The 21236-nt window shown below is 34.5% G+C and overlaps 4 protein-coding genes across 4 annotated transcripts; 3 read left to right on the top strand and 1 right to left on the bottom strand.

The window, feature by feature from the left end:
- The first annotated feature begins 1645 nt into the window (after nucleotides 1–1645).
- Nucleotides 1646–5322, top strand: PSB29 (photosystem II reaction center PSB29 protein). The gene is made up of 5 exons (XM_012232975.3): nucleotides 1646–2089; nucleotides 2519–2789; nucleotides 3329–3542; nucleotides 4309–4424; nucleotides 4925–5322. The coding sequence occupies exons 1-5, from the start codon at nucleotides 1888–1890 to the stop codon at nucleotides 5013–5015; spliced, it is 894 nt and encodes a 297-aa protein (XP_012088365.1). The 5' UTR covers nucleotides 1646–1887; the 3' UTR covers nucleotides 5016–5322.
- Nucleotides 5323–5464: 142 nt separating this feature from the next.
- LOC105647007 (diacylglycerol kinase 5) lies at nucleotides 5465–10320 on the bottom strand. The gene is made up of 13 exons (XM_012232976.4): nucleotides 10099–10320; nucleotides 9747–9956; nucleotides 9541–9663; nucleotides 9329–9457; nucleotides 9105–9190; nucleotides 8635–8758; nucleotides 7922–7970; nucleotides 7284–7366; nucleotides 7092–7159; nucleotides 6525–6602; nucleotides 6324–6411; nucleotides 6106–6222; nucleotides 5465–6006 (listed from the first exon to the last, which is right to left on the bottom strand). The coding sequence occupies exons 2-13, from the start codon at nucleotides 9954–9956 to the stop codon at nucleotides 5683–5685; spliced, it is 1479 nt and encodes a 492-aa protein (XP_012088366.1). The 5' UTR covers nucleotides 10099–10320; the 3' UTR covers nucleotides 5465–5682.
- A 4017-nt stretch (nucleotides 10321–14337) lies between these two features.
- Nucleotides 14338–15719, top strand: LOC105647009 (transcription factor MYB41). The gene is made up of 3 exons (XM_012232977.4): nucleotides 14338–14530; nucleotides 14632–14761; nucleotides 14864–15719. The coding sequence occupies exons 1-3, from the start codon at nucleotides 14398–14400 to the stop codon at nucleotides 15609–15611; spliced, it is 1011 nt and encodes a 336-aa protein (XP_012088367.1). The 5' UTR covers nucleotides 14338–14397; the 3' UTR covers nucleotides 15612–15719.
- Nucleotides 15720–18929: 3210 nt separating this feature from the next.
- Nucleotides 18930–21236, top strand: LOC105647010 (putative GPI-anchored protein At4g28100). Its single transcript, XM_012232978.4, has 2 exons — nucleotides 18930–20158; nucleotides 20714–21236. Exons 1-2 carry the CDS (start codon nucleotides 19529–19531, stop codon nucleotides 21032–21034), a joined length of 951 nt encoding a protein of 316 aa, XP_012088368.1. The 5' UTR covers nucleotides 18930–19528; the 3' UTR covers nucleotides 21035–21236.

Here is a 21236-nt window from a genome sequence, read left to right on the forward strand (position 1 = left end):
TTAATTCATACAGTAAAGGAATATTATGTTTATACCATTCTTGAAATTGACCAATTTGATTGCAACAAAATGTCTTCCAAGAAAAATAGCCTATATATATATATATATATATATATATATATATATATATATATATATATATATATATATATATATATTGTTCACTCTTGATATGAAAATATGAGGATGATTTAATGGATTTAAGTGGCACATTGCTTTTGTTTTGACGAAATGAACATAAAATTTTCTTCCATAAACAAATTAAGGAACAGATAAGATAAGAGATGTTATTGGAAGTGTTATAAAACAGTCTTTATGTAAATTGAGCAAGAAATGAAAGGACAAGAGAGAAGAGAAATGGATTGTGTTGAGTTCAGTTGGGACCCCAACAGCTCAAATACATGACAGTTCGTAGTGACTCCTCTGCCTGTTTAAGCTTGTACTTATCATCATTGTTTTTATGAGCTTTACATTTTTTCAAGCCTTTGGTACTGAAATTACCTGAAAAGCTTGCGATTTGCTTGGAGTTGGAGGAATTATCAGCAGAGTTCTTGAGGGATTTTACCCAACTGTAATTTGTTTTTGGAGCTTTATCTTTAACACCTTGCATCTTCTGCCAACTTAACTGGGTTGTTGAAAGACTATGATTTTAGCTGGAAGATCACTGAAGCTCTCTACAGTCTATATATAAGGGGGAAGAAAGAAGCATATATTGTTATGTTCTAGTGGTTCCTTGCTTTCAAAAAGCTCCTTGTAGGCTTGTAGACTTCAACTACACTTGGCAAAAACCCATGGCTCCTACTAAACCAAATAAATAATATATTTACACCTTTTCATTTCATTCTCATTCAAGAAACTGTTCAATTTTCTTAATCACTGTGTAGAAAAGAATTAATGCATTTTAGCTAAGGCAGGATTCCACAGCACAAGTGTAATCTTACAAAAGTTAACATATATATATATATATATATATATATATATATATATATATAGACCCCTAGAGTCAAAAAATCCAAAAGCTACGCAATTATGGCTCCCATGTGAAGAAATATTCACCAGCAAATGCAATTTTATATCATTCTGTTGCTGCTTTATCTTTATTTTCTGAACGCTTGCTAGTTTGTTTTTATTAATTTATCATTAATTGCTGATTAAGGAAGATAGAGAGCACGTTGATTCCATTAGTAATTGGAGGACATGGCATATAACCACGTGAATCAATGGATAGAAGGGACACTTGGTTGGATAAGATCGACACGACACTTATTTATATTTAACCATGTCTGCAACTTGCAGCTTTTCTTGCAGCAGAAACACGAAGGTTTAGTATCCTGTTAGATTATGGGCGTAAAATATGCCCATTTAACTAATAATATTTGTTACTGCTTGTATTGGAAACGGAGAGCTATATGCAACGACGTCGTTGCACTGAGGACAATTTGACCCGGGTTAAGTCGGGCCGGAACCGGACAGGAGTTTCTCTTTCAAGTTAGTTAACTAGGTAAGTTACCTTAACTGAAGGAGCACAGCCACACACACAAGTAAGAGAGAGAGAGAGAGTGTACAGAAAGCAAAGGGCTATTCACGCCCAAAAAATGCATACGTGTCAAATCGTTACCGGCTCTCTTCTAAACCCTCACAAAAGTCTCATTTTCAACTTCACTGCATTGGATAAGCCTCTCTTTCCTTTTCAACCTCACTTTCTCTTCGTTTCTCGCAAGAAAAGAAAATTAATTCAATCTCGTAGCCATATCGGAATGCCAATGCTGCTTATCTCTCCATTGGTTTTCTCTCCCTTGCCGATATGATATAGATTTTTCCTGGCATATTCTCTCTGTTTATCATTCTTTCAATCTCAGTTTCAGTTTCTGACATATTATTGATTAAATGGCGGCAGTTACTTCGGTCTCCTTCTCTGCAATCAATCAGTCTCCCGGCGACAGAAAAGCCTTTGCTTCGTGCACGCGCTCCTTCGCTTCGAATTTTGACAATTGCCGATTCCGTACTCGTTTTCATTGTCATTATGTGGGCGTTAGAACTTCAAATTCCACTTCTCGCATGGTTATTCATTGCATGTCCACTGCTACAGGTGACTTTTTTAATTCGTCGATATCCTTTTTTTTTTCTACGATTTTGTAAATTCTGATTGGTTCACGAAAAAGCAGAAGACCTGGTGAAGATAGTGAACTACCCTAGTTTAATTAGGCTCTCTTGCGATAGGGACCGTAGAAAAGTGAAAGCCTTTACTAATTCAATTGCTTGCTTACAGCATTATTACATCTTCGAAAGAATTGCTCTTAAAATTAATATGTGATTGTCATTTTTCCATTTGTTTAAGTAACTAATTCTGTGTTGATTTGATCATCACCAAGGACAGAACTTCATTTTAGTTTCTTAAATCTGCAATGCTGACACTTGGTGCCCAAGAATTGGTACTTAGAAATTTTTCATATTTTTATATGTCATATACTTCCATTTCTTAGTCTTCATTTGTTTGCTTCATTGGATTTGATTGCAGATATGCCGCCCACTGTATCTGAGACGAAGTTCAATTTTCTAAAGGCATACAAGAAGCCAATTCCCAGTATCTACAATACTGTTCTGCAAGAGCTCATTGTTCAGCAACACTTGATGAGGTACAAGAGGACGTACCGCTATGACCCTGTCTTTGCCCTTGGTTTTGTTACTGTGTATGATCAACTAATGGAAGGATACCCGAGTGATGAGGATCGAGAGGCCATTTTTCAAGCATACATAAAGGCATTAAAGGAGGAACCCGAGCAATATAGGTTTGTGTTCCATGGAAATTGTTTTTTTTCTTTTATGTATTTGCTTTTCCTAGTTTGAATTTAAGTTTTCAGTTTGGCAATGTGTAAATAATTCTTGTGAAGACTAGATAATCTATGATAGTTCGTCATATATCACTATGTTTTCATCTTTTAAAGGTAGACAGAAAACTGTGTACAAGTATTTTCTAAGCAAAAGCCTCAATTAATATTCTACATGAAAAATAAGAATAATCTACTTCCTCCTTTTTATGAAAAATCTAAACATCATATAGATAATCTGATTTGTAATCATGGAAATCCTTTAAGAAACTTGTTAAAATGGAGACACGATGAAAACAACATAGCAGATAACGTGCAAATGAACAACTGGCTTAAAATCATTTTGAATAAAAAACTGAAATACATAGCAGAACTATGATCTGAATATTCTCTGTTTCTCAGCTTTTTGTTTCCTTGAACTTCAATGAAGTTGTAAGACATTAGATTGAAAACTCACAATTAGTTGTACTAATTTTGTTTTGCTGTGCTGTGCACTATAGAGTTGATGCAAAGAAGTTGGAAGAATGGGCTCGCTCTCAGACTTCCAGTTCATTAGTTGACTTTTCATCAAGAGAAGGAGAAGTTGAGGGAATATTGAAGGACATTGCAGAAAGGGCTAGGAGTGGGAGTTTCAGCTATAGTCGTTTCTTCGCTGTTGGACTATTTCGTCTTCTTGAGCTTTCAAATTCCACTGAGCCCACCATATTGGAAAAGGTTATTTGCTGCATTCCTTCCATATAATTTTGCAATCTATTCTATGTATTGATTCCTTACTGCTTAATTAAAGGATCGGAATTCTTAGATTAATAGGTTTGTGCAAAATGCAAATATGCTGGGAAGATTTTTTTTCTCTATCAAGTTAATTATCACACCATATTGTTATACATTCTTAAGTGTTTCCCTGCCATGTTGTTATGGAAATGCATAATTTTTTTTTTTTTTTTAAATTGAGAAGTATTAATTTTTAAATTTTGGTGGTACGTTCAAGCTGCATTCAGATTGTTCTCAGTTTGAGATTAGGATGTGTGGAAGGCTGTGCGTTACTCCATTGGTGCTAGATAGATATTTATTGGTACAAGTTGACTAAAACCAAGTTGACTGAATTGCTTGATTATGTCAGTTGAGGTTATAGAATTGTTTCCAGAATGTCTTATCATTTAAAATGGCTCTGTCCTAGTTCAAAGACTTTGTTGGGTTTGGTAGATTCAAATTATAAATGGCATGATTCCTTATTCAGCTACCATAAGCTTTAAATATGCACATGACACTCATTAGTTTATCAAAGCAACTCAAGTTTGAAGGGTTGGAAAGTCAGTAATAAAGATTGTCTTAGCTTTGGTAAAGTTTAGCTTTGATTAATTTTGCTCTATCTATGATAAGCTTCCACTCAATACTTCCTTTCTTTTATATGAATAATCATAGAAGCAAAAAGATTTTTTGTTAATGGTTTGATATTTTCCGTTTAATTTCAATGGAACAGCTTTGTGCAGCATTAAATGTAAATAAAAGAAGTGTGGATCGGGACCTTGATGTCTATCGCAACCTCCTTTCCAAACTGGTTCAAGCAAAAGAGTTGCTGAAGGAGTACGTGGAAAGGTATATAAGATAAACTCCTCTTGCTTACATTCAGTTTCTTTTACTTCAAAATATGGGACGCTACTGTTTTGGGCTGGTTTTGCGAACATAACAAGTGTTTATCAGTCAAGAATTCAGCAATTAAGCTGCAATTTGTCATATAGAAAAATTGATAAGATGATTATTTCTTGCAATATTATTGGGAAATTATAAGAATATAGGTTACAGACATCAGTCCAATGGGAGAAAATTTGCAGGCACACTTCAACATCAAGATTTTATGGAAGATTGTGTATGTGTATAACCTCTGTTTTAAACTGTGCTATCTCTTCTGCATCAGGTTGTGAATTCTCATAATGGCATTAAGGAGTTATCCCATTTCTTACTGCAACTAAATATTCTGTTTCTCTTGGACATGACAAGGCAGCTTAATATATATATATATATATATATATATATATATATATATATATATGTTTTATATCATTTGTAGTTGTTTCTGAAATGTTTATGACTTTCAGGGAGAAGAAGAAACGAGAAGAACGGACAGAGACACAGAAGGCTAATGAGGCTGTCAAACAATGTCTTGGAGAGCCCCAGTATGCGAGCTAGTCTCCATACAACTGATCATCTGTGCATCTCCAGCCTACTGATTTCTCTCTTATATTGAGGGGGAATATAAAGCCTCCGTTCTTTCTGCACAGCAGCTCGTGGGGCTTGCACTTTAAACTCTGTTGTTCTAGACATGGTAACTACAATACATCGTGTCCTTGTGTCATATATATAACCTTCATTTTGCATTGTTTGAATTTAAAACAGTTTTTCTTTGTTATACCACAAATGTATCATTATAATACTGTCGTCAGTTGCCTGTTTATCAGTCATCTCCATATTAGTCTACCGGTCCTTGCTTCTCTGATTTCCCCTGTGTTAGCCTCTTGCTCTATTTCCTTTTTGCAGCTGTCATTATTGCAAAAAATTAAAAGAGAAAACACAAGGTAGAAGCAATATTCATTCAAAAGGGACAAGTCTATAGCGCGCCTTTGTACAGCTACTTTAAGTAGAGAAACAGAACAATAAGAATTCATTTGTAAAATCAAATACAGTAATTTACTGTTAACCCCACACATTTCAAATGCTTATTCACAAATCAATATTTTGTAGCGATTAAAATATTACTGAAACATTTACATAACGGGAAAATCTGAAGACCAACAACCAATCATACACTATCAATAAGAAATGCAAACCAAAGAAGAAATTTTATACTCAAAAGGATTTAACTAAGATGGGCAATCTCAACCCCATCTGGGATCTTAAATGTCTCAGCTGCACCAAATTTCCTCCACTCTTCACCATGTTCAGGTTCGTCTTCGTTACTATCATCATCCCCATCATTGTGATGGCTTAGTGATAAAGGATCATGAATGCTTTTAGACTTGCAATCATGGGTGGCAAGCATGTTAACTTGGCCAAGGTGAGATATTTCAACTACTACAGTATCATCGTCTTCCGGTAGGGGCTGCTTCCAAGGTTCACCATCAATCCGCATGAATGTATGCTCGGCAGCACCTTTGTGGAACTCGAAACGGATTCTATGTGCCTGGTTCCAAAAACAAAGCCATAAATCAAATCACTAAATTATTTAGAACTCTTGTTAGTAGCATTATGTGATGGTGATCTCGAAAGTTCTATTTCTTACCTGTGCAAGACGAGTCCCATGTCCATTTGGAGCAAGCAAAACAAGCCCGTGCCAAGCATCTCTAAAACCAACAACCTCAAGAAGTCCATCATCTACAAATGGAGGAGTCAAGCTCCTCTGCACATACACAAAAAAATATTTGGTCAGCTTGTATCAAATTAATTTGCTTTGATTGCAATCAAAGACTGAAAATGAAAGAAGATAGCGAGTGAACTCACCTCATGCTGTTTCTTGCTATTAGGCGTCCCCCAAGGACTCAGACCACCAGAAAAGCTGGGCAAGTTAAGGCATACAATGGACCTGATGCTGTTAAAAATAAGAGGAAAGAAAGGAAAAATGTTGTGTTATAACATGCATGAACCAGAAATAAAGAAGGACAAGCCCAATGAATATATGGAAACAAAGAAACGGTACATTACCTGGAGGGTATATCCAGTTTTTGCCATTCTTGACTATGTTTTTTCATGATCTTAACCTGTGCAAGCTGAGCTATGTTCCTGTAAATTTAAAAAAAAAAAAAAAATGAAATTGGTCTCAATTTCAATTGAGATACAGAACAAAATACCCAATGAAGACAGTTTTCACAGCGTTTCATTTATACATGAATTATAATTCATGAGAACTACAGGAAAAAACCAGCATGTGCTTATCTATATTCTATATAAATAAAATCAATTCAGTCAGATGCGAAAATAATAAAAATTGAAAGCATTCTACCAAAATTAGAAATTGCCATGTTAATATATCATACCAAATGTCCATCTCTATAACGAAGATAGAATGGAGATCAAAAGTGAATAACTGCTTTTAATCAATTTCTTACTTGAGTAATTCTGCAATCCCAAACATAACTAATGATGAAAAACATTATTATTTCCTTTTTATGAAACAAAATGCTGAAATAGGACATAGCAGTAACAACTATTAGAAGACAGCAAGAAAGCAGAGCAATTCCTTAATCTAAAAAGCAATCTATAAACACTCACTTTGAAGAAGGATGAAAAAGAGAAGCAAAAAACCACCCTTGTGTACAACCAAGCTTTGCATAAGTACTCTGGTTCCAAATGGAATAAATAAAAAAATAATAGTTAGAAAAGGTGGTAACCTCCACAATAAATGGAATTATTTGATTGAACATCAATCCATTAAGACAATTAATGTAAAAAGCATTAAAATACCTGATTAACTAACTGATTCTTAAATTTTTCTGGATGCAACTTCCGTTCAGAATGAAACGCATATGATACTTGAGCATCCATTCCTGTCAACAGAATGCATGTGGCCATTATGTCAGACTGCATCAAGGAAGAACCAAATTTCTGAAGATGAAGAATCCATTACAAACTCCAAGATAGACAATGAAGATTCATGAAATTTATCCATTGTGATTCAATTTCATTATTGAAGCTACAGGACAAAACAAGACAAAAACAAATACTTTTGAATTGATGTTATTTTTGCCTTATTGCTTGTTATATTATATGAAATTATCAAATATCAACACTAATCCTAACACTAGCAATTTGTTATTCAGCATATCCACTCACTGGGCAAAAGAGTTCCTGCACTTTGCATACAGTCCACCCAAAAACTTAGAAAAGCACATATAGTGAAGAAAAGATAAAGAATAGACTTTATGGTTCCAAAAGTATTACTAGTTAGACTTAAGTTTGAGACATTTGTAATCAAGATACAGGTCGAATCACTTTGCAGATAGAATACTTTACATTTATCCGGGAAAGAACTCTTGCCCATTTATTTTTTCTTTAAAAAAAAATGGAAAAAAGAACAGAAAAGAAAAAGAAAAATCTCTTACCCATGCTGAAGTAGTTCCAGAATCCCCCCCGAAATGTGTGATAACCTTCCTAAAAAAGAAACAAATTGTGCTTGTAAGAACTTAAATGATGGAATGTATACCCAACGAAAGAGGACATTATAGACAGAAAGTCAGCAAGACATTCCTATGGTTTTTCTTCCATTTTCCTCTAAAATTCATATATTTACACACAGGCTAACGTATTGCATAGATCTCATTGTCACATTTTTACACTCATGATCTTGGCTAGACTAAGACGTAATTGTAAATAAAGCACAATTGTGAAATAAATCATATCATTTAGAAAACAATAAAATTTAAGAAGTTCCTTAAGTAAACACTGAAATAAAGATCCAGGAATCAATTCAACACTCCCAGTGCCTATGCCACCTGATGATGCACACAATGGGTGAAATGGCTTTTAACTGGATTTTACAGTTACTTCAATTATGTATCTTATGTTCATAACAAATTAACAGTTTTTACATATTAAACACAGTTCAAAAGTAATCATAATAGTTCAAATCCGGCTACCAGTCAGTATAAATGCGCAAGCTCAAATGTAGTTTCATTCAAACTAGTTAAAAAGATATCCTGGGCACAAAAGTACAGTGCATATCCCGCATGGAAGTTACAGTTTCTTGGTTCGCTACCAGAAAGTCCCAAGGGCAAGTTTTTGAGACCATATAGGTAAATGTAGATAAACTACTCACCTTATTGAGTTCATCAGTTGCAGAAACACGGTGAAATGCATGCAAAGAATGTGGTAGCTCAAGAGGTGCAATGGGATCACAGGAACCTTCTTTTGGAGCTCTCATCCTCATGAGAATATGCCAACTGAATCATAGAAGGCAGCATGAGAAACTGAATGTGAAATGGAAAAAGGATTGAATAAAAAAATAGGGAAAAGTATTTTACATTGGTTGTCCCACTCACAGTGATAAAGATCCAATGTAAAATGACAAAAGACTGCTCAGGAAAAAAATATTCTCATGCTATGTGGCTTAAGAACTGGGACATATAAATTAACAATAAATTATCATATGAATTAGGTTACAGAAATCTAGAAGCATTTCTCAGCTGTTATGCATCAAAATTTCGAAAATTCTGGAAGTAATAATATGGAAATGCAACTTAAATGAACATGAGAAGTGACCAGAGAGAGGAAGCCATGTTAACTAACTTGTCTATTTTCATTTCCTTTGCTTCCTTTACTTGGTTCAGAAATGAAATCACAGAATTACGATCTGTTCCAGGATTCTTCTTTCCCTGCAAATTAAAAGTTGATGGTCATAATCCACTTCCACAGTAATTGTTAAAGTTATTTCAAAAGAGACCAATGGTTATTTCAAAAAGGAATAAAGAAGAAAATGTATAACAGCATATTAAAGAAATGCGAAGTCTCACCCAACCAAACGCAAATGGTAGATTGTTTCCAGTTCCAAGCGGCACTGTGGCAATTGGAGGTGGATGAGAGAACTTCAGATCGCAAACGACACCGAGAAGCCAGCCGGCCGTTCCATCACCACCGGCAACCTGAGGAGCAAGTACATGTTAAGTATAAATAGAACTGAAAATGTCGAGAAATAGGAAATGGCAACAATAATCATAAAACTTACAATGATTCTCAAGCTCTGCTGAATCTGAATGGCTAAGTTATTTCCACGAGACTTAAGCAGCTCCAAATTAAGGTAAACTCTTCTCAAAACTTTATCAGGAGCTTCATTTCCCAAATCATACACCTAACGCATTGAATATTGAATGTTTGTCTCAAGTCCATTTTGCAAAGTAGAAAATAGATCAGTCGCGTATCGAATTATTATACCTGTTTTTCATTAAGAAGAGAACGATATGTAACGAGGAGATCACCACCGAGCTGGCCGCCGCTCTTGGAGTTTATAAAAACTAAAACAGGACACTCAGGAGGAGGAGATTCATCATCGGAAACATCCGATTCAGCGTCAAAAATGAAAGAAGGGATGCGAAACTCTTTCAAAATGGACTCCAAGTTAGAATCCGACGTCGTTGCATCCATCTGCATTATCAATACAGTATAAAAGAGCAGGCAAATGCTAATGAATATATGTAAAACATTATAAACAAAACTGAAAAAGTTATAATGGATTGAGTTGAAAATTTGCAGAGTGATTCAGATGTTGAAAAGGATGAGGAACTACCTGGAAAACGGATTGTGAGAGAAAAGCAGAAGATGAAGGGAAGGGAGATGTTTAAAGAGTAGAATTGGTTAAAAAACGGATCTGGAAGGAAACTAATATGGAGGGATGAAAGGGCGCCGTTGACTGCATTTAGTTAATGACTTTCGAATGTGAATCACATGGAGCTGGATCAAGTAAGTATCTTCTTCTTTCTTTTAAAAAATAGGAATAATGGAGCAAAGAGACGGCTTTTTGGTATATTCACACTTTCCAAATAATGACATTCAAACGCGTTTATAATTATAAATGTTCAAATATCCGTTTGCTAACGTCAGATTCCAAGTGGACCTCAACAGAGAGCTCTCCGGCGCCATTGATGAAGGATGGATGGATGGATGGATGGATGGATTCGATTTTTAGATTTTCTTTATTTTTCGCGCGAGTCGAATTTCAGCCGCCAAAAAAAAAAAAAAAAAAGGATCGTTGGGTTTGGATCAAACTTCTCTGTTTGTGTCGTTTGCTTGCTATTGGGCCCGCAATGCAAATATATTAAATGGGCTGCGCTCGCCCCAGCCTAAAAAAAATTGTGTAATGGATATGGATGCACATGAAAAGGAAAAAGAAAAAGAAAAAGAATCTGCAAGAATAGGTGAGAGTTGGGTTTGGTTCTTTTTACAGGAGAATCAATAGCACATAAACAAAAAGCTTACCTGGTTTGATTTGAAGCACCATTGACAAGTTGTGCCTTTTCTCTGTTGATTTTGACCATGATGGGTGATTCTGGAAGGAGAACTATTTCCCATATTGGAAGGATTTTAAAAGAAAAGAAGAGGAAGAAGTTGCAGAGATTTGTTCTTTGTTCTGAAGGAGCAACAGTAACCTACAAGCTTAAGTTAACGGGGACGATTATCTTGCTTTTACAACAAGTATTGCTTAGAATATATATATATGGTTTTATATATGGAGATAAAACGAAATTTTCCCTATGGAAAAGTCTTCCCCTTTAGTGCTTTCTCCCCTGCTATAGAACTATACCAGTTGAGTTGATAGAATGTATTATTATTATTGCGGACCTTAATATTATATGCCTAAAACAGAAATAACAGATACCAATTCGAGCATTTTATATAAGTTATTGAATCTCTGCATAATAGGATATCAGCATTTGAAAAAAAGTCAGAATTTGGAATCAGGGCTAGCCGCCTATTGTGTGTTTACCAAATCCATTATTTGAAATGTTTGGTACCAAATTGACAAATTTCATTGACCTGGAATCTATTTTAAGGAAATTGTAAGATTGATATTTCTTCTATAATTAAAATGGAAAAAATCAAAGAAACAAAGGGCAACTGTCGGAAAAGGGCACGGACTAATTGCCAATCATATGCTTTTGAAACCATCTAGAACTGCAGTTTGGAAAGAAAATTCATTACCTGGGGAAGACCCAAAAAGAGTGAAGAGAAGTGGAAGAGGGATACAGGTTGTTGTTGTGGCACTCACTGGGACTAAAATGGATGTGTTTAATGCCGCGATTCAGCAACATTTGAACCCAATTTTTCTTCAACATTTAAAAATTTGCAAACACTCACTTTATCTTCCAAAAATTTGTGTGTTTAATGCATTTGATAGAATATTGACTTCGATGTTTCCTCATGTTTTGGGTTCCTTTGAAATGGAAGTAAAGCCCAAAACCTCATTTCAACCCAACCCAAAATCTACTTGTTCTATAAAGGCTCGCAAACAAAAACACACAGGCATTTTCTGAACTCAAAGTACCTTCAAGTCATCACACACACAGCCCAAGCCCAAACCTCAAAGTACCTAATTTAACTTATTTTCAAATATAAAACTATGAAAATAAGTTAGATATGAGAAATAATTTAACTTTCTCTCTGAAATAATAAATTCATTATTTTCTTCTAAAGAAGAAGAAAGGAAATTCTAGACACAATCCAAAGATATTACGATTGCATCATCACGTATACGTGCATGGACACTAAACACATACTACAAGCTCATAGCCACCAACATGTTCAACAAATCCGCTACGTGCAATTTTTCAAGTCCTTGTGCATTTACGTCGATGCGACGCGGCAGGAGCAGGTGCCATAGTTAGATTTTGTTATCAAATCTAACGTCTGACTTGGATGTTGGATCATATAATACAATCTGATCCAAATCCGTAGGATAAAACTCAATTCATTTATAAAAGGATCGGACACGAATATAAATTAATTCAATATAAGTCAAATCGAATTTGAATCAATTATTTTTTTCTCTTTTTAGACATTTTATATATATTAACATGATTTAGTTCGATCTAAATCTAATAAGAATCCAAACTCGATTGATCTAACACATAATAGATACCCGATAGATATTAGTTTTTGTTATAAGTTACAAGTATGAATATTGCAAAATTTGGCCTCAACCTCATCTATTATCATCTCTAATACAAAACAAATGCGCATGCATGTGAACAAGAGAACAAATAAATATTATTCAAAGTTTGTTGGAGGCTCTCCTCGCCATCTCCAACAACTAATTAACAACATTTTGTAACTAGCAATTTTTTTTTAATAAATTAATTAACAAATGTCAAAGTCTTCTCTTAGATAAAGACATGATCACATGAACTAAAGCCATGCACAAGCAAACCCTAGATTCGCGACAAGTAATTACCTCAACCGGTATTCCATTATGTAATCAAATCCATTTATAATTAACACTAATATTTTTTAAATGCAAACTTTCCACGACAATGCCTTAAACTAGAAATATGCATGCACAATTAATTAATTAAAATCATATATATACGTATATGTAATTAATAAATTCACTCCATATATCGTCAGGGTCAAATGCATGCATATATAGATCATATGTCTCGTCAGCTCGAAATTTCCCTAATCCTTATCTGTGCAATCTTTTCAAATGGAGATGTCATGGAGACAGCAAACAGGGAGACAAGTTCTAGAGATCAAAATATACATTTTCTAAAATAATTACATACTTAAATAATTAAATTATATAGTTATTACGAAGTTATAACAATGTTATTAAAACAGATTAATTTCTCAATGACACACGTCTAAGAAAAAGATGAGAAAAAAGTATTTGACCTTAGAGAAATTGCCAAGTAAGATTGGAAAAATATAATATTATAAAAATGTTTGAAATGGGATTTGGGTTAGATAGAGGGTGGATGAAATGAACACCTGATTTTCAATGAGTTTGAATTTATTGGCTGCGAAGCGAAGATGGAGTGAAGCCTTCCCCATCCTTTGCTACTGCAGATAAAGCAACATATGTCCGTACTTGGCCTCAGACTGAGAGGGACAATTGTCAAAGCTCAAGAAGGAGTTGACTTTGTTGTTGGAGAGAAAAAAGACACTTGTCTTTTTGCGACGTGGCAGATTTTTTATCATCCAGTTAAAATAATGTTTCCAGCTTGGAAAGTTGGTGTCCTCTTACACAAAGACACCTGTAAAAGTACAAGGCTGATTTTATTGCAAGGTAAAATATAAATGGTCTTGTGGTTGTAATGGGTTTGTAATTTGTTGCCTCCTTCAGTATTGCACCAGAAAAGAAATCACATAGTAATTAATTGAACTCATTTAATTGTGTAAGGATACATAATTTAATAAACCCATTAAATTAAAGAATAAATAATATATAATTATTGGGTTTAATTTACTCAAACAGAAGTAGATTTTTTGACGCCCAGATGATGAGATGGATGGTTATATATATATATATATTGCTTAAGGAAAGCTAACTTAAACGTTTGGAAAATATTTTCAGATTAAGCAATGAAACAGTGAAACATTTTTTCTTGCATTTGTTGATAGATTATCTAACTACCCTTACCGTCCAATCATTCTGAGTTTGGACTTATATGAGGAGGTCAACTTCACATTTCTCTTATTGCTAATTACTCTCATTTTAACTAAGGGTTCATAGCCGTTCACACCCAATATGTTTTCCATAAATTCAATAATTGTTGTAAAATAAAAATAAAATAATTCATTAATGAGCATATTAATGTCACGTGTCACTTGGTTTGCATTTGTCTCATACACATTATATATTACTATGTAATATATATCACCCAAATAATACGTGGCTAAGAGGACGGCACCAAATAATTTTGACTTGAACGGATTATTTCGCGGCCTTTTGATCTCAGCTATAAATATGGATTCTTCTATCGTTACCATCCATAACTACACTTTTTGCTTTCTTGATATATAGTATAGATCCAGCCCCTTTGTATATTTAAAGAAATTACTTAAAGAAGATATATATAGATATACAGAAATGGGAAGAGCTCCTTGCTGTGATAAGAATGGTCTCAAGAAAGGTCCATGGACTCCTGAGGAAGATCATAAGCTCATTTCTTACATTCAACTTCATGGACCTGGCAACTGGCGTACCCTCCCCAAGAATGCTGGTATTTACATACTTTTAGTTTTGATTAATTAAGGGTTCTTATCATTTTTTTCATTTCCCAATTCTCACCGGTTCAAATGATATCTCATATTGTATGTTTAGGGCTCCAAAGATGTGGAAAGAGCTGTCGTCTTCGATGGACAAACTACCTGCGACCTGATATCAAGAGAGGAAGGTTCTCCTTCGAAGAAGAAGAGTCTATTATCCAACTCCATAGTATTATGGGGAACAAGTAAGATATTGTTCTACATATTTAATTATTTTTACGTTTTTCATAAATTTTATCAATCTAATTTATTTTTCTAAAAAAAAAAAAAAAAAAATTCAACGTTAGGTGGTCGGCCATAGCTGCTCGCTTGCCAGGAAGAACTGATAATGAAATCAAGAATTATTGGAACACCCACATAAGAAAAAGACTCCTCAGAAATGGAATCGATCCTGTTACTCATGCTCCACGTCTCGATCTTCTTGATCTATCCTCCATTATCGGCTCAGCTTTGTGTAACTCATCGCTTCTCAATCTGTCAAGCTTGCTAGGCACTCAAACAATTCTAAATCCAGACATTTTAAGGCTGGCCTCTACCCTATCCTCACTAAAACAAGAAAACCCAGATTTGTTTTTGAACCATTTACAGGACAACCAATTATTTAACAGCTTGCTACAGCAAAACCAACCACAACTTAATAATAATTTTCAAGAATCTCTTTCTGCTCCATTATTAAGTCAAACCCAGTTCTTGGAAAGCAACAATCAAGAAGGACTTTCATGCCAAGAAAACTTGTTAATTCCTTCCAGTTTGAGTAATAGTTTGGTTTCGCAGCCAAATTTGGTTTATGCCAATACAGATTCTCCGATTACCGATAAACTTCAAGAGAACTCAGGATTTCAAGCAGTAAACAATGGGTATCAGAATTATGGCATGGAATCGGTTATGTCAACGCCATTATCAAGCCCAGCTCCCTTGCATTCGTCATCCACATTCGTCAATGGCAGCAGCACGGAGGATGAGAGAGAAAGCTATTGCAGCAGCTTGTTCAAGTTTGAAATTCCAGCGAGTTTGGACATTGATGATTTCTTGTAAATTAGTAATTGTATGCAAATACAGGAAACATAGACTAAGTTTTGCTGTTATTTCATGTTTTATATTTTCACACACATATATATATATTAGGCTTTGGGGTCGTGGATTTGCAGGTAATGTTCATATTTATGTGAATTTAAAATTCCTTTTTATTATTTATTTCATTTCGTGATTGTGAGTATGAATGAAAAACTTTTTTGTTTATGAAAGTAAATAAGATTTTTATTGTCGAGTTTCAGCATGAGACAACTCAAAATCAATAAGCAACTAATTCTGATACACTTTTTTTTTTTTTTGCTGACGGAGGATTTCAAGAATTGAATTATTGAATTCTATGTGAAAATTAATTATTCCAAAAACACCACGTAAATTAAGAATTAATAAACTATAATGATATTTATGTAATTTAACTATAGTTAAATTCTTGTAACGTTAAATTTGAAATATAATGATACTTCAAAATCACTTTTTTTTATATATATAAATTATCTCATTTCCAAATATAGAAATTGATAAAACAATTTTTTAAAATTAATTATTTAATATATTTAGCAATTCAGCTAGGAATTAAAGATACATATGAAGGTAACAGTATTTCCTTTTCTAATTGTTGGATACATATCAATAGGAAATTACCATATTTTCCTATGGTCTAAGCAAGGAATACATATATAAATAGGAAGAATTTTAGTATGCTTTCTCAAAATTACCATATTCTTTTTATAATAATAAATGGTCATGGTTGTATCTTTTATACGTGTGTTATATTTTTATAATACATTTAATATAATGCTTTTCACAACACAAGAGCCACAAAAATTTCACAAGCAAGTAATACTGTGCATGCATGCATGCATGCGTGGTATCTCCATCGTAATGCTAATAAATCATAACATCTCATATCTAATATATAGTTATATATTTATTTTGGTGATAGAGGCATATGGAGGATAGACCGGCCACGCAAAGCAATTTCGTAAAGCAGTTGCTCATGTATATTTCCTCCACTGAACTTTGACATTTTTAACGCAAAAAGTGCAATCTTGTCTGCATTGTTTCAAGATCCATCAATGGTATTCTTTACTTTAGAGACTTAATATTCCTGTGTTGTTCCTACGAAAATTGACATATTGTTATGTGCATATGGTTCACACTTGTGGCCTCAGTCGATAAAGACAAGGGTGGGTTTTGATGTCATGCTTGCATATGCCATGAAATAATATGTTATTATTATTTCGCAAACTATGCAATATGGGCCTGCCTCCCTTGAAAGCCGTTCATACGACATGTCAGAGAGAGGTCCGCCTAATTATATTTTCAAGCCCAATTATGAAGACCATTTGTTTGGAGTTGGGCCCAATATAAACAGGCTGCCCCTTTTGAGTTTTAATTAATGTTACTGACTACTGCTTTAATGTAATTATTTTTGAGAAAGAATAAAGCAAATCGAAAGCAACTTGTCTCCCAAAAATAATTCCAATATTGAAATTAATGATGATTATTATCAACTTAGAACATTCCATTGTGTGCCGACTTCAACTAATCCACAATTACATAATTGTATGAATATATATATATATATATATACATACACTGTCGTTTTGTGTGATTTTTCAAAGTGCATTATTCAAAATGTGACAGCTGCTTCTTTTGTTATATTACACATTTAATTTGGTTGTAAAGTTAGAGAGGCAGTGATAATGTGAGTTGATTTAATTAGTCTTCTCACTTATATAATGGTGAAAGATCTCAAATTTCAGTTCTTTTAATAATAATTGCAGGTTATCCGAATCGTGTAACCGTCATCTTTAAAAAATAAAATCAATCGAAGCAATCTTTTTTTTTTTTTTTTTTTTTTTAGCCCTTAGTGTGGATGATTTGGAAATCATTTAGCTTTTTAAGAGGATGATGGATGACATTGATATATGATCTGTAGATGAGTCAGATAAGGTGGTAGTCTTTGAAATTGCATTTTTTCTATTTGTCTTCACATTACAAACTTGCTTTTTGCTTTTGGATTCTGGAAAACCCGTTTGTTTATTTTATTTTTTGTCTCAAGAGGTTTCTTTTCATCTGGACAAACAAAATGTATTTTGTCTTGTAGCAATAATTTCATATTCCCAGTTAATATATAGAATATTATTATTATTATTTTATATATAGTTAGTAATATTAATCCATAAAATTAATTTCTGAAAAAAAAAAAAGCATACAACTACCAAAGAGAAATGAAATGGAATCTAATTGTTGATATAAACATAAAAAGCTGAATCTGTACATACAAATACTGAAACAAAGGGACCCAAAACCTAAAGAAACCAGTAATAATAATAATAATAATAATAATAATAATAAAAAAGAAATTGATTAGGGAGTAAGCTTTCTACAAAGGCACTTTATGCTCAAATCATTTTGGCTTTATTGGCTCGTTATGGTTTGTCCTTGGATTCATCATATTCATATTATATTTTACTCAACACTACTTTTTAATTATTAATAATAAATAATCTCTCTCTCTTATAGTTGGAACATACCTATATTTGTTTTGTAGCATATGTTATGTTTTTCCTTATAGGTTTTATATGTTAAAATAAAGGAATTGCATTAGTAAATTAATTAATGTTATCTTGAAAAGGGATTTTTTTTAATTAATTAATTAATTAATTAATTAAAACTTGCTGTCACCCATACCAATGCCATAGTCTTGCTTGCTAGCCGTGCGCAGTAAAATGCAATGCAAGTGAAGTCAAACAGACAAGTAGTGCTCAAAAGAGTTCAACAGAGAAATGTCAAATTTAATTGCTCTATTTCTATATACATAGGTATAAAAACATAGAGATGCTCAATAATAGGATGGTGATTGGAGGATGTGTTTTTGTGGATGGATGTTTATAGACGACAAGCCATTAGCCATGCATGCAATTGCAATGACAGGAATAGGGAGAGGACCCTCTTGATTTGACTTGGTTATCACTTTGATTTACACTAAAACATGATGATGAACAATGGTCCCCAAGTGTTCTTGTTTTGTTAATTTTAAAAATGAAAAAGTTTTAAATTTTAGAATATAATTTCTTAATTTGTCCTATTTATCTTACTTTAATAAATTTTAAAAATATGTTTTTGTGTGCAAAATGGGATTTCATTTTTAATGCAAACAAAAGGTAGGAAGCAATGAAATTTCGTGCTAACGAGTCACAGCCAAAATGAGAGAGAATGAAACAGAAAAGGACACCACAGAGCACATGCCACTGCAAGCTGCCAAATTCATTTTTGCCAGGTTAAGTCTCATCGTCGTCGTCCTCCTCCTCTAACTCAGCGAATCTCTTCTGTTTTCCCCTTTTCAGCCTCCGATGTAATATATAAAATATTGATGAGCCATGAAATTTCCGTGACCTTGGAGCGTCATTTTACCAAAACAAAATCACTGCTGCTCTGGAGTCTTGAGTTGATAGAGGTAAAGTCTGGAGAGAGAAAACCAAAGAGAGCCCCAAAACGGACACTTTTTCCAACTCATCTTCCACAAACCTTTCCATTTTATTCACTGTTTTTGTTGCTTCTTTACATTTCTCCTTAAAAAGTTGCTTTCTTTCTTTCTCTCTCAAAAACCCATCTTTCAGACCAGACACTAACATTACCAAAAAGTCTCCAATTCCACTTATTTCCCTTTGAATATCTCCTGCATCTCTTCCTTTTGCCTTTTATCTTCAATAATTTCCTAATAAAACATAAAGCATAAACCTTTAATTTTTTTTTTAAACTTAAAATAATTAAAAATCATATCTTTTTTACCTACTCTTTCCAATTCCCATTTCCCAATCACCTAATATCTCTACTTTCTGGTTTCCACCACAAAAAAGAATTCAGCAAGAAAAACAAATCCCACTTCTTGACCTTTTCTTTTGCTTAAGCTTACAATGCTTCCAAACACGCTTGTTTTTCTTCCACTCATCATCTTCTACTCATTACTCACTCCCTGCCTCGCCGGTTTACTAGCCCAACCGGTGTCCGGCCAAAACCAGCCACTAAAACCGGGCGATTATTCCTCACCCAATACTGTACCGGCCTTTCCTGTTCAAACCGAGTCGCAGACCTGTCGGTTGGACCTCACAGCGGAACTATTTGGCGGCGTCAACGATGCGTGCGGCCGAGACCTAGACCGGAGCCGGTGCTGTCCGGTGTTAGCCGCATGGCTTTTTGCTGCTCACGCTCGGTACGCCCTCCAAGTGCCGGCACCTGCTCCGGCATCGGCGGAATCGGACCTCCCAATGATGCCGGACGACTCGCAAAAGTGTGTGAATTCGCTGCAAAGCGCGCTATTGAACAAGAACGTGAAGATACCGCAACCCAATGCGAGCTGCGATCCTATATTATGCTTCTGCGGAATAAGGCTTCACCAGATTAGTTCTCTGAGCTGCCCTGCAGCTTTCAATGTGAGCTCTGGATTCCATAATGCGACCCCTACTGCTGCTGTAAGGAATTTGGAGAAGAATTGTAAGAATTCCTCGTACGCTGGGTGTACTAAGTGCCTTGGCGCCCTCCAAAAGGTCAGTTTTTATAGATTTACCTGCATTTATGAGGTTGGTTAGAAGATACAAGTAATTGCTTTGCATTTATTAGGTCGCTTTGTTGTGTGCTTATTGATTACTAGTATATGGTATCTATTCATTTTTGGGCTCATTTTTAGGTAACACCCTTGATTTAGTAGGTTAATGTTTTGGAATTTGCATTGTCTTTCCCGTCAACTGAACCAAGAAAAGGAAAATTGTAATCTTGAGCTTAAATTGAGTTCGACAATGGAGTTTACTATAAATTTAGATTAATGCATGGTGAGAGAGCAATGCGAGTTTATTAATTATTATAGATATGGTTGAGAGTCTTTTTCTTTTGCCATTTTATTGAAATGAACAAAAGTCGTTCTGGTAGTCCTTAAGAAAATGACTAGTGTCGTCCATGTGCCTCTGTCTATCTCTTTTCCTATCCTCTTTTGCATTGCATACATTTCCATCCATTTGACATTTCTTCTTTCGTATGTATGTTCACTTTATTTTTTGTTAGAGATTAAATCATTAAATACCCCTGAAATGGTTTCCTAATTGCAGCTGAAGAACGAAACAGGGGAAAGAGATGACAGAGCAAGCAAGATGTTCAATAGGGATTGTCAGCTTATGGGTCTGACATGGTTACTTGCCCGCAACAAGACGGCCTATATACCAACAGTTTCTGCGGTTTTGAGAGCCATAATGTACAGTGCTCACCCACCCCATGAATCCAAGTGCAGCCCTGATCAAGAAAACATGCCTTTGGCCGTTGATTCTCTGCAATTCGAAAAGGCCGAGTCTGGTTCATCTTCACTGTCTTGGTCTGCTTTCGGATACCGGGTTTTGCCCATAATCATTTTGGTTTCCTTGTTTGGATATTAGGGGTTTAACTTTTAGGCTTTGGCAGGCATCCCCTCCCCTGTAATTTTTTAGTAGTTGTAGGACTGTGTCGGGGGATCACGTGAAGCTAGCGGACAAAAATGGCCAATTGAAATTGTGGGGAGGGTTGTTTTTGTCTTTTTGCCCACTGTAAATTTCAGACTCGTTTCACCATATATATTGCATATTTATTGGTCGATTAGAA

This window comes from Jatropha curcas, chromosome 3 (genome assembly GCF_041381405.1).
Source record: "Jatropha curcas cultivar XTBG-Jc1 chromosome 3, XTBG_Jcur_1.0, whole genome shotgun sequence".
Classification (NCBI taxonomy): domain Eukaryota; kingdom Viridiplantae; phylum Streptophyta; class Magnoliopsida; order Malpighiales; family Euphorbiaceae; genus Jatropha; species Jatropha curcas.